At 43.3% G+C, this 13,882-nt stretch overlaps 1 protein-coding gene across 23 annotated transcripts in view; it reads left to right on the top strand.

The window, feature by feature from the left end:
• The window catches only part of FBXL2 (F-box and leucine rich repeat protein 2), a 463,505-nt gene that overhangs the window by 96,749 nt on the left and 352,874 nt on the right, over window positions 1-13,882 (top strand). For 20 of the 23 annotated variants that reach the window (XR_006279231.1, XR_006279233.1, XR_006279232.1 and 17 more), the window contains 3 exons: window positions 6,895-6,955; window positions 12,704-12,748; window positions 13,499-13,555. Coding sequence is in view for 15 of the 23 variants with exons in the window: in XM_038392201.2 (XP_038248129.1) it covers window positions 6,895-6,955; window positions 12,704-12,748; window positions 13,499-13,555 (163 nt within the window). In the remaining 8 variants the exon portion in view is untranslated. The remainder of the gene's footprint in view (window positions 1-6,894; window positions 6,956-12,703; window positions 12,749-13,498; window positions 13,556-13,882) is intronic. The other 3 variants (XM_043508841.1, XM_043508844.1, XM_043508847.1) reach the window with 1 other exon arrangement.

The following is a 13,882-nucleotide window of genomic DNA, read 5'->3' as shown; positions in this document are numbered from 1 at the left end:
GTTCAAGTATTACCAACTCTGCAATACTTCTAGTAGAAAATATCCTATGTACTTAATAGAGTAAAATCAACATTCAATGATCTACTATACTTTAGCTGAAAAGGGGGGAATAGGTTGTGTTTCCTGTTCAGCTGCATATGACAATGGCAGGTGTAGCCATATAGTGCTCTCTCTCACACACTTAGACCTTTCATTAACGGTTGTTAACCACCTATGATGATCTGCTCAAGATCACAGAACATGGACTTAACAAGCCTATAAAGGATTGCTCATGGATGTTCAATATAACCCTTTTGAGAGAAGAGGGTTCCTGTATTACAGAGAGTATTTACTCAGTGACCCTACACTGGGTAGACTTGTGAAGGAGATGAGATTCTGAGGCATTTCTGAGTAGTTCTTTATGGTTAGCACTTTGAAACACAACTACTTAAACCTTAAACTTATTGTATTAATCATAAATGCATTCTGACACACACGTGACATTAGGCAGCCTTCAGTGATAGCTCTACTCTTACAAGGCAGTCATGGCTGCTCCCTATGCAGTGCTATTAGACAAGGTGTCATGAATGAATTAAAATCTATAAGATCTATAAGATCTATTTCCAAGTTGAGTTACAACTTTCCTCCCTCTGGTTTGTCTTACATAGCTTGGAATCTCTCACTGTTCTGTCTGTCCTGGTTTTTCTTCTTCGGTTTCCTTAGCAGAGATACCTCACTTTACCTCTGTAGTCTCCAAAGAGTATGACTATTCTCAGGATGCTTGCCTTGGAAGAAAGAGAAAATTAATTAACTGTAATTGTAGTTTCCTAAAAACAGTTTCCTCAGATCTTCACCAAAGTGCACCATAACTCAGCTCCAGTATATATGTATCTTCACACACCATTGCCAGTTAAGATGGTCACTCACCTGCATCCCCCTCCAAAACTAGTCACAATTTAAAGAAATAAACAGAGAAAATGTCAGCCACTGCCTAGAAAGAATTTCACTAGACAGCCGCATCAAATCTGGTGCAATCAGCAAAACAGACCAACACCAGAACCTCACTCACCCTCATGCTTATCAGTGCAATGTCTGTGATCAGTGTGCCCCAGTATTATTGCCCAACCTAATCTGCATCATGGCTCCCTAGCTGAATGACACAGTAGGACAGCTGTTTAGCTCACCTCTCCGCACCCTGTCATTAGATCCAGGGACAACAAATCTGAAGGTGGAATTGCCATTCTTTTCTTTTCTCACCCACTGCTGCCCGTGCACCAGTGTTCAGTGCTTTTCAACCAGATGTGTAGCAAGTAAGTTGCGTGATTGCTCTTTCTTTTTAAAGCATATCCCATCACTATGCATGTTTTTGTTATGGAGCATTAGAGAAGAGGTTTGCAGGGTTGGTGAGAGGCAGAGGTAACACACATAATTAGAATTGAAAAAAGATTAGTGGTATGCAAACAAAGAAAGGGATAACACCTGGGTGATCCTAAAACATGTTTCCCCTTATGCTTGACATTCTAAATAATTTTGGCACCAGTTATGTGTTTGCTCTATCCAGGCTTTCATTAAGGATTGCTAATCACCTATGATGAGCTGCTCAAAACTACAGAAGAGGAGATTATTTACTGTAACTGGAGCTTCCTTTGAGATGTGTGGTCCCTATTTGGATTCCAGACGTGGGTGTGTGTGTGTGCTCTGTGCTGGAGCCAGAACAGTTTTTTTAGTAGTGTCCATTAACCCACAAGCACATCGTCCGCAAGCTCACATCCAAGGCTATAAGAAGCCATGTGGGTCGCTGCTGCTCCAGTATCCCTCTTACCGGTAAGCAAAGTAGGCCGTAGCAGAGGCAATGGAGGGTGGGTATTGGAAGCCAAATAGGCCCGACATCTCAAGTTGGAGAAGGTAGTCCAGGAGGATAGGAAGGGAGATGGAGTCTAGTGGCTGATGTTGTCAGAGTGCCTGATAGCAGACCCTGATGGATGGCTTCCTGCTGTGCTTGAGAATGTCATGCACTGGGGTTGAGCATGCTCTGTTTGCTTGCGAGCTCCGTCCAAATTCCGTGGGACGGACCAGGCTCAGGTTGCGATGTCAGAGTCGGCCTAGCGCCTGTGTGAGGAGATCTGGGTGAGGGCAGAAGTGGATCCGGTGATGAGCAGAGAGGTGGAGGAGGTCCATGAACCAATATTGGCAAGGCCAAAAGAGGACTATCCGTATGAATGCTGCTTGATCCCATCGAATATTGTGCAAGAGGGAAATGGGTAGAAAGGCATAATGGACTTCATTGGGGGGCAGGAGTAAGTCATTGCCCTGTGAGTCTATCCCAAGTGTTGCTCTGGAACAAAAGAGGGGGAGGTTTTGGTTCTTGTTGGTCATGAACAGGTCCCGGTGCCAGGTGCCCCAGCAGTGGAATTCTGAGCATAGTGTAGTTTAGTTCCCACTCGTGGTTAGCATAGAAGGACCCGCTGAGCATGACCTGCTGAGCATGTCCGTGAGGGAATTGTTGGCGCCTGGAAGGTACATGTCCTGTATCGTGACATTGTATCTGATACATCAGTTCCAGAGTTGGATGGCCTCCACACACAGAGGGGGCAATCTGGCACTACCTTGCTTGTTGATATATAAAATTGCCACCATGTTGTTGGATAGCAGTTGAATGTGATGTGATTGTATAAGGGGAAGGAATGCCTGACAGGCAAAATGGACAGCTCGCAAAACCAGGATGTTGATATACATCCTGGCCACTCTTGGTGTCCAGAGGCCCTGGGCCATATGAGCATCCAGGTGGGCGCCCCAACCTGTAAGGGGTGTCCATAGTTAGAGTGATGCAGGAGGCGGGAGGTGTAACAGGGTGCCTATCAGTACCTTGGGCGAGGGAGGTCAGGATGAAGCAGAGGAGAGGGACGGACTTGTCCAAGGGGTCTGTCTGCAGTTTATAGATTGATCTGATCTATAGTTTAAGGCAGTGCATATGGAGGTGGGCATAGGGAATTATAGAGTTGCAGGCTGCCATGTGATCGAGAAGAGAGAGGCATTCGTGGATGCAGGTGTGTGGTTTGTGGCGTAAAGTGATGAGATAAGTAAAGATGGTAAACCGATCTGCCAGGAGGGAAGCCTGGCCCATCAGAGTGTCCAGGCATGCCCCAATAAATGTGATCCATTGGGTAGGAACAAGGATGGACTTCTCCTCATTGATACAAATGCCCAGATTGGCAAGGATATCACAAAGAATCTGGATAGCTCAGAGGAGGTGGTTGCCTGACGTTGCCAGTAGGAGCCAGTCGTTTAGGCAGGGAAACCCGGAGTGGCGGAGGCATAGCATGTGGGCTGTGACAATGGTGAAGACTTTTGTGAATACATGTGGGTTGGTAGCGATACCGAAGGGAAGGTCATGGAACTGATAGTGGGAGTGACCAACCATAAAGTGGAGAAACTTCCAATGAGAAGGGCATCTGCTTCCTCTCAGAGAAGATCGCCACAGCTAGCGGGAGTGAGGGGAAAGAGGAATTCTATAGAGTACCCCTGGTGAATGATGTCCAGTACCCAGTGGTCTGTGGTGATCTTGCCCCAATTGTGGGGAAAGAGGGCAAGATGGAGGGGTAGGGAGACATTTACAGATCTTGGTGAGAGTGTCAGAATTGTTGCTTAGACTGACATAGCTGGAGGGTTGAGGGAGTAGAGGTTGTAGTGGCAGGGGCTATTGAGCATGCTGCTGATGTCATGATAGCTCTTTTTGTCTTTGGAAGTAGAGAGGGAAGAGGCTGGGGTGTAAATGCCAAGTGACTGCAGAGTTGTGTGAGAGCCTTTGAATGAGTGCAGGGACTCTTCTGTCCTGTCACTAAAAAGTTTCTGGTTATCGAAGGGGAGGTCCTCAAGAGAGGTCTGGACAATTGGAGCAGGGATTCACGTCGGAGTTTAACTCCGGTCACCAGGGAATGTGAGGTGAAGTCAGCAGCATCAACCACTGCCTGGAGGCTCACCTTAGTAACCAGTTTGCCCTCATCAAATAGTGTCTGGAACTCATGTTGTTTGTCTGGCAGAAGAAAACCCTGAAACTACGGAAGTTTGGAGTACATGAGAAAGTTGTACTTTGCCAACATGGCCTCGTAATTGGTGATGCAGAACTGGTCCAGCTTCTTTGCCGCTCTGTCTGGGGTTTGGTTTGTGTGTGTAAGGGTGGACTTCAGGTGTTGTTGACGAGTGCATTCCATTGCCATGTGAACCGCCAGTGAGTTGGGGGTGGGGGAGTGAAAAGGAAGTCTGTTCCTTTTGATGGGACGAAGTAGCATCACTCTGCTGCTTAAAGGAGTAGGGTGTATACCAGGGTATGCCAGACCAACTGTGCTGGCTGCAGCATGGCTTCATGGATGTGGAGGGCAGTGCGGGAGGGTCTCGGCAGTTTCAGGATATTCTGGACCTGGTTTAATGTGTCCTGATCTTCCTCCACTAGGAGGCCAAGAGCTGCTGAAGCAGGTTGTGGTATTGTTTATGGTCATCCAGCGGGGAGAGGGAAGGCAGAATTAGTGACAACGAGGTGACAACGAGGCTACAATGGGGACCAGTGGTACTGATAGTACTGGCTGTACTGTAGCGTTCTCTGGTTTGTTGTCAACCGAGAAAGGCCTGGTGTGTGGCCGGGGAAGATTGGTAAGAGGCTACCAGTGATAGTCCATGGTCCTGGAAACAGTCCCAAGAAGGCCATTGAGGCCAAGTGTCCAGGTTGCCAGGCATCAGCAGGCACCAGGGATAGTGGAGCCATGGGTTGCAAGTAAGGTCATACACCAGTAGATAGGATGGTCGGTGCCTGGGATATGTGCAGGTGAGAATGAGGGAATCCAGCTCTGAAAAGTCCTCTGAGTTGGAGGACAGGTCCAATAGGGGCAGAGCCACTGGTGCAAGGTGGATGGAAGATATGCATCGTGCCGGGAAAAGAAGGAGGGGTTCATCCACCAGAGAAGGGAGCTCGGTGGTGGCTGGAGGACCAGACAGTAGCGGGGAACCTGGGAACGTATGGGAGCAACAGCTCCGCAGTAGGCATCAGTGGTTCCAGGTGTCCAGGTACGCAGGGACCCATGCGTGGTGGCCTGGAGGGGGCTGGCATCCTCAATGGTGCCAGAAGTGATGAGGGTGCCGGACCAGTGACCGGGGGCCGGAGGCGACACCAGCGGATCGCATCGGTACTTCAATTTATGCTCCGTCTGGGGTTTCTTGGGAGCTGGAGCAGTTGGGTCGGTGCATGACTTCTCACCCGACTTAGCATGGCTCAGGAAGGCAACACTGTGGTTGGGGCAGTCCCTGTTGGGGAGCCAACTTTATTCCCATGTCCGTGTTTCTTACACTCACAGTGGGCTGGTGCGGCGGTACCCCTGGGTTTGGCGCATTGGACGAAGATGGAGGGGCACTCATTGGTGGTGATGTGAGTCATTCTGGCAGATCTGCCAGTCTGGATCTGACTGCGCATTTGCGTATATAAGCTCCTCCATTAGAAACCTATGAAGGCAAAGTTCTCTCACTTCTCTCATTCTGAGCAGAAATGAGGAACAGGGATTCTGACTCTGGCCATGCGACAATAAGAGGGAACTGGAGCAGTGTCAACCCTCATGGCCTCAGATGCGAGCATGTGGATGACCCACACTGATGTGCAGGTCAACGCAAACTACTACAAAAACTGCGCACCCATGTTTGGAATCTATATAAGGACCATCACTTGAAGAAGAATGTGGGTCTGAGAAGCCTATGAAGGTCATATGGATATTCAATATAGCCCTATTGACAAAGGAGGGTTCCTGTACTAAGAGAGTATTTACTCAGTGACCCTTCTGGGAGGGAGATGAGATTTTGAGGCATTTCTGAATAGTGCTTTATGTTAGCACTTTGAAAACTAGATGTGTAATGCATTATGGTAGAAAGGCACATTTTGATAGCCTACCTCTAAGCTTTGATACGTATGCTAGTTTATACTGAGAAATCTAAATCAGCAGTCTCTTAGTCTGTTTCCTTTCTCTCTCCTTTATGAATTTGTGTGTCAAACATAAAGGAAATGGCTGTTGTGTTGAATGGGAGAGTTTGTGCACGTGGTTACTCTGTGACATTCTCTCCTTGTTAGTCTCATTACTCACTACCATCTGCTTAGTGTAAACTTGAACAAGGGAAGAGCAGAAGTACTACAATGAAAACCATACGTACTGGTATTGTTTGTCATAGTTTCCTTTTTTCTCTTATCTTACTTCACTCACACCTCTCCTAAGGGACTGCTTCTCAGGTAATGAGTTTTTTCCCCAATATATTTCTATATCTGTTTCTGGAAGATTGAAACAGGTAGGTCTGGCTTTACATTTTGGTTTTGACAGTTATTTGTCTCCTTGCTTTCTGATACCTGAAGCCAAAATGCCTAATGTAAGAACTTGACAATAAATAGAACATAGGAGGCACATTGTGAAGGCTTGACCTGCACTTTTCTAAATTCCTCCCTATACTTTTTCTGTACTCTTCCACAACATACAAACTCAACTTCTGTCTAATGCATTTATTTCTTTGTGTATCGGGAATAATATATGCAGTGAAAATGGTATCTTTCAAAATACAGTCTTGAGATTTACAATAAGTATATACATAGCCTTAGAAGTACAAGAATTCACTGTAATTTTTTTTCTTTATAAATGTCCATAGGTATAATTCTTAATTGTACATAATTTAATTCTGCTATGTAGCCTGAACATCTTTCTGATTAGCTGAATCAAAAATTAGTCCTGCCTTTTTTAAAATTGCGAAATACTATGAAAATGGACTTATGACTTTGGTTCTAAATCAGTTTTATGTTACAATATATTTACAATATATTGAAATAAAAAGAAATAATTGCTTTTCATTACTGTATCAGTAATATTTTTATGTTGAAAACAATTATTTTTTCAGGATTTTGGAAGTTGCAAGATGTTCCCACCTGACGGATGCAGGTTTTACACTTTTAGCACGGGTAAGGATGATTTTAAAAATGTACAGTTTACCTAATTTTTACTGCTACTGTACATATCTGAATTTATCCAGTCATGCTGGGGAGGATGAGAAGAAAGTAGAGTAGAAGGGAGGCGCCTTACAGGAGATGGTCAGAAAAGAACCAAAAGAATTTATTTTATTTCTGGAACGTAATTACAAATAACTGGAGCTTGGAATATTTTTTAGAGTGGCTTTCTCCCTTCCCCGCCCCTGCTCTTCTAATTTCTTTTTAAAAATGCATTTAAATGTAGTCACCTGTATTTTTCATATATAGAACAATAATTTTAAAGCCGATAATTATAAAATATAATGCAAGCAGGCTTCCTAAGTACAGAAAGTCTCCTTACAGCAGATTGTTCTGTGTATCAATTATTGCTGCAAAATATATCTAGATAATATTTTCAGTTAAGCCTTAACTCATGCCTATTGACTTCAGTGACACTTCTATTGCGCTTAAAGTTAGATGCAGACTTACTGTGTTAAGGGACTGGATGGAACTGAATATTTAAAGGAAAAAGGTTTCTGTTTTAATAGATCTAATTTTTGTTTCACTCTTTTATAACATTTTGTAAGGTTTATTTTTAAATATAACGAAGCACAAAAATGGTTTTATTTAAATAGGAGTTGTGTAACAAACATTTGATATGAGCAAGAGCTATTTTAGTTCCATGGGCATAAGGGGCAGCTGGCAGGGTACTCTCTAGACCTTTGGAACATGCTTCCTTATCAGGGCTGTAACATCCCGGAGAAATTAGTTAAGGACATTGAAGGGACAAAATACAACATGGTTTTACAAAAGGTAGATCGTGCCAAACCAACCTGATCTCCTTCTTTGAAAAAGTAACAGATTTTTTAGATAAAGGAAACGCAGTGGATCTAATTTACCTAGATTTCAGTAAGGCGTTTGATACCATGCCACATGGGGAATTATTGGTTAAATTGGAAAAGATGGGGATCAATATGAACATCAAGAGGTGGATAAGGAATTGGTTAAAGGGGAGACTGCAACGGATCCTACTGAAAGGCGAATTGTCAGGCTGGAGGGAGGTTACCAGTGGAGTTCCTCAGGGATCAGTTTTGGGACCAATCTTATTTAATCTTTTTATTACTGACCTTGGCACAAAAAGTGGGAGTGTGCTCATAAAGTTTGCAGATGATACAAAGCTATTCAGCTATTGCCAATTCAGAGAAGGATCGGGATATTATACAGGAGGATCTGGATGACCTTGTAAACTGGAGTAATAGTAATAGGATGAAATTTAATAGTGAGAAGTGTAAGGTTATGCATTTAGGGAGTAATAACAAGAATTTTAGTTATAAGTAGGGGACGCATCAATTAGAAGTAACGGAAGAGGAGAAGAGCCTTGGAGTATTGGTTGATCATAGGATGACTATGAGCTGCCAATGTGATATGGCTGTGAAAAAAGCTAATGTGGTTTTGGGATGCATCAGGAGAGGTATTTCCAGTAGGGATAAGGAGGTTTTAGTACCATTATACAAGGCACTGGTGAGACCTCACCTAGAATACAGTGTGCAGTTCTCGTCTCCCATGTTGAAAAAGGATGAATTCAAACTGGAGCAGGTACAGAGAAGGGCTACTAGGATGATCCGAGGAATGGAAAACTTGTCTTATGAAAGGAGACTTAAGGAGCTTGGCTTGTTTAGCCTAACTAAAAGAAGGTTGAGGGGAGATATGATTGCTCTCTATAAATATATCAGAGGGATAAATACAGGAGAGGGAGAGGAATTATTTAAGCTCGGCACCAATGTGGACACAAGAACAAATGGGTATAAACTGGCCATCAGGAAGTTTAGACTTGAAATTAGACGAAGGTTTCTAACCATCAGAGGAGTGAAGTTTTGGAATAGCCTTCCAAGGGAAGCAGTGGGGCCAAAAGATCTATCTGGCTTTAAGATTCTACTCGATAAGTTTATGGAGGAGATGGTATGATGGGATAATGTGATTTTGGTAAGTAATTGATCTTTAAATATTCAGAGTAAATAGGCCTAATCCCCTGAGATGGGATATTAGATGGATGGGATCTGAGTTACCCAGGAAAGAATTTTCTGTAGTATCTGGCTGGTGAATCTTGCCCATATGCTCAGGGTTTAGCTGATTGCCATATTTGGGGTCGGGAAGGAATTTTCCTCCAGGGCAGATTGGAGAGGCCCTGGAGGTTTTTCGCCTTCCTCTGTAACATGGGGCACGGGTCACTTGAGAGAGGCTTCTCTGCTCCTTGAAGTCTTTAAACCACGATTTGAGGACTTCAATAGCTCAGACATAGGTGAGGTTTTTCGTAGGAGTGGGTGGGTGAGATTCTGTGGCCTGCGTTGTGCAGGAGGTCGGACTAGATGATCAGAATGGTCCCTTCTGACCTTAGTATCTATGTATCTATGAATCCCGAATTTGTTAGCATGTGTAGGGTTTGGTAGGGCTGGATAATAGTGCTATGTGAACTATATGGGGAGGTCAATTAGTTCTTGTTGTATTTACGTTGTCTCTGGGTTATTTGATTTTATTGGAGTAATTTTGGGGCCTTTTAAGTATTTCTTTCCCACATTTCAGAGTAGCAGCCATGTTAGTCTGTATCCGCAAAAAGAAAGGGAGTACTTGTGGCACCTTAGAGACTAACAAATTTATTTGAGTATAAGCTTTCATGAGCTATAGCTCATTTCATCGGATGCATTTTTCTCCTTTTCTTTCCCACATTGTGACTTGTTACATACAAGTACTCAGACAACACTGCTGTTATGTCTGCCTTAACAAGCATGGAGGTACCAGATCAGACCTCTTTTGCCAAGCAGCAATGAACCTCTGGTCTTTTTGCATCAAGAACACAATTATGCTCAAAGCAGCTCACCTTCCTGGGTCTCAGAACTGTCTAGTGCACCATTTCAGGAGATTGTTCAGAAGAGGTTACGAATGGTCCCCTCAGACCTGACATAGCAAAGTCTATTTTTCAGATGTGGGGAATGCCAGAAATGGACATGGTTATTACCTGACAGAACAGGAAATGTCTCCAGTTCTGTTTCAGGATGAGTGTTGGTTCAGGGTCTGTATCAGATACCTTTCTACTATCCTGAAAGGGGAAACTTTTTAATGCTTCCCTCCCACACCCCCCAGTCCTTGTGGTGCTGAGAGTGGTGGGCAAACTCAGGCAAGATTGTGCTGTTTAGTTTTGATAGCAGCAGCCTGGCCTTGACGGCATTGGTTTTCAGACCTGTTAAACCTTTCAATTTGAAATCCCGTAATCAAGGGATGACCAACCTGAGCCTGAGAAGGAGCCAGAATTTACCAATGTACATTGCCAAAGAGCCACAGTAATACATCAGCAGCCCCCCATCAGCTCTCACCCCCCACTCCCAGCACCTTCTGCCCACCGGCAGTCCCGCTGATCAGTGCCTTCCCCTCCCTCCCCGCACCTCCTGATGAGCTTTTTTGTGGTGGGCAGGAGGCTTTGGTGAGGAGAGAGAAGAGCGAGGGCACTGCAGGCTCAGGGGATGGGGCAAGAAGGGGTGGAGTGGGGGCAGGGACTGTGACAGAGCCAGGGGTTGAGCAGTGAGCACACCTGTAGCTCCACCCCCAGAGTCAGTGCCTATATAAGGAGCTGCATATTAACTTCTGAAGAGCCGCATGTGGATCCAGAGCCGCATGTGGCTCCGGAGCCACAGGTTGGCCACCCTTGCCATAATCCTTCCCAGACATAGTTTCCTAGAACCATGGCCAAACTGCATCCCAACCCTCTTACCCTGAACCTGTTGGTTATGTTCAGTGCTTAACTATTCAGGAGTCTACCTGTTCTATTGCAATGTGAAACATTCTTTTGATAAGGTGGTTCTGCAGTTTCCTTGAGAGTGTGTGGCACAAGCTGTCAGCATAGTCTGTGTGGTATGTAGATTGTAATGGATTTTTTACCTTCAGTCCTTTCGGTATGATGTCCATCTGTTTGCATTTGGAGAGGAAGATGATGTCTGTCTGTATCTGTGCGAGTTTTTTTATGAAGTTGACAGATTTCCACTCTATACGGCTAAATTCAGTGCCTTGCATAATCACAGGTTTCAGAGTAGCAGCCGTGTTAGTCTGTATTCGCAAAAAGAAAAGGAGTACTTGTGGCACCTTTGTTAGTTTCTAAGGTGCCACAAGTACTCCTTTTCTTTTTGCGAATACAGACTAACACGGCTGCTACTCTGAAACCTGTGATTCTTTTGATAGCGGAAAGCCCTCCATTAGGTACATTTCATAAAATGGAAGATGTTCTCTGTATGGTCTCAGCAGAAAGATACCTTTCATTTATGGGTTCCCATTCAGTTTATTCTTCATTACCTGCTTCACGTAAAGGAGAAATGTCTTTCTGTCAGTGCACTGCGGGTTAATCCGGCTGCTATCTTAACCCTTTCATCTATAGGATAGTGGAATGCTGTTTTCTTCAACTCTATAACTATAAAGTTCCTGAAAGGTTTGGGTAGGCTTTTCCCATGTACTTGAGACCCAACTCCATCCTGGGATCTAAATTTGGTTCTCCCAGTTTTAATGGGGCCCCCTTTGAACCTATTGCTACATGCTCATCGTTTCACCTCTTGAGGAATGTAGCATGCCAGATAGCTATTACTTTGGCCAGGAGAACTTTAGGCTTTGATGGCTGACCTTCCTTAGATATTATTTTACAAGGACAAAGTTGGTTTGCATCAACACCCTAAATTTCTCTCGAAGTGCTTTTGGATTTTCATATGCATCAGACTATACTTATCAACTTTTTCCTTCCAAACCTCACTCACACAAAGTTGAGGAAAAACTCCATATTCTAGATGTTTGCAGAGCTATGGCTTCCTGCCTGGACAGGACTAAAGAGTTTAGGACTTATTAGCAGTTATTAGCCTCCTCTGCTGATAGGGTGAAAGGATAGCCTATTACATCACAGAAGATCTCTTCCTGGATCTCCTCCCTCCCACATCCGTGTTATGATATTGCCAATGTTCCACAATCTCAAAGTGTTTTAGCACACTGTACAAGAGGTCAAGCAGCTTTGGCTGCTTTCCTGGGTCATGTTTCCATCAGTGACATTTGCAAGACTGTCTCTTGGTCATCTGCTCATATGTTCGTTCCTCAGTATGCTCTCTCCCAGGCCTCTAGGTACAATGCTAAGTTTGGGAGAGTGGTGCTGCAGTCCTTGTTTAAGTAGACTCTGATACGCTCCTCCATCAGACTTGTATTAGCTACTTAAAGTGAAATGGACATGTGCAATCACTCGAAGAAAACACTGTTCCGTACTTGTTCAGTAACTATTGTTCTTTGAGAACTATTGTTCATGTGTTCATTCCACGACCTTTCCTCCTTCCCTTGTACATTGGAGGTACAGCAAATACTTGCTTCCAGTGTGTAGAAATTGAGGGAGGAGTCAGGGCAGCTCCATATTGTTATATTTTCAGCTAGCAGCACAAGCATGCACAGGTCACATGTGCTGCCCTAACAAGTCGTGCCTAAAGTGATATGGACGTATGCAATGCATCTTAAAGAACAACAATTACCAAATAGGTATGTAACCATTTTTAAAATGGCAAAAGCATGCATGGATGCCTGAAACACTGTAATAATCAAATGTTCTTTCTCCTTTTGTCTGTGCCCCAGTATTAATGGTGATGCGGTTAGGACCATCTGTTAGAATTCAAGATCAAACTGCCACCCTTCCTCTTACTTGTGGTATTTTTTTGTTTTATTTTAATTTTTTAGAATTGCCATGAACTGGAAAAGATGGACTTAGAAGAGTGCATTCTGGTGAGAATCAGTTTTACAAGGAGTATTCATCATAAGTCCATTATAAGAACCTGTAATGCCATTCAGAACATCAGTGCTTAGTGGATTTTTTTTGTTTTTATTTCTGATAGTAACTGCAGATAATTATTGGGAGGTCTGTATAAAGGGGAATTGAAAGAAAAGTGTCAAACATTTATCCATTTCCCAGAGAAGTGTCTAATAGACCAGTTTATTTCAGAACCTTCATCTGGCAGAGAGAAATGCCTAACTTTGATGTAGGGATTGGGTTACAAACCTGTTGTTTATGGTATCAAATGATAAAAATGAGCAAAGGAACAAAACTTGGCAAAGTTTACCAGACCTTTAAGAAGGTCTACAAAACTCTCTCTCCTTGGAAAAAGGGTGGCGGGGGTTTTTTCATCTCACGTCTTCCCTGACAATTGGCAAGATGAACTAAATCTATCCAAATAGCTTGGTGGTAGACTCGGTTCAATTCAGCATGTAGTGACTGTTTGCCTGAAAGCTACCACGTTTTAAGCTCTTCATCCATCTGTTCAGATAAAATTTGGGAAAAGGGGAAGACTTTATTTTTTATCCTCTTTATGGGTTTATAGATCAGAAAGGTATGAATGGAATAAAGTTAAACCCCAGTGTACATGTTAAGCTACTTGAACAAAATGGAGTTTTTTTCAGCTAGTCAGCTCTATTATTATATATAAGCCAGTCTATAACTTTGCATTTATGTGGCCAATTATTTGGTTTCTTCTCTAGATAACCGATAACACGTTGATACAACTTTCTGTTCACTGTCCTAAACTGCAAGCATTGGTGAGTAACTCTTATAATGTATCTATTAATGAAAGATTTAAAAAAAAACATACAAAATAAGGATTAGCTCTCAGCATGTAGCTACTAGTTTTTTGTTGTGTTGCAACACTTTACAATTTATACTTTTTTACAAAATATGTTTTAAATGAAGCTTATTTCTAAGACTGTTTTAAATATGGCATCAAGTACTGTAAGTAGGTTGTCTCAAAGCAACCCATGAATCTCAACATAATCAGAAAAATGGCTTAAACGTTATAAGGAACCTGTAACCGTCCTTTACTTGTGAGCAATTAGTCAGAATAAAAAGCTACATGAGACAGTTGAAAA

The sequence above is a fragment of the Dermochelys coriacea genome, chromosome 2, assembly GCF_009764565.3.
Source record: "Dermochelys coriacea isolate rDerCor1 chromosome 2, rDerCor1.pri.v4, whole genome shotgun sequence".
Lineage (NCBI taxonomy): Eukaryota > Metazoa > Chordata > Testudines > Dermochelyidae > Dermochelys > Dermochelys coriacea.
The sequence above is the reverse complement of the archived record's forward strand: the minus strand, read 5'-3'. Positions and strand labels throughout refer to the sequence as shown.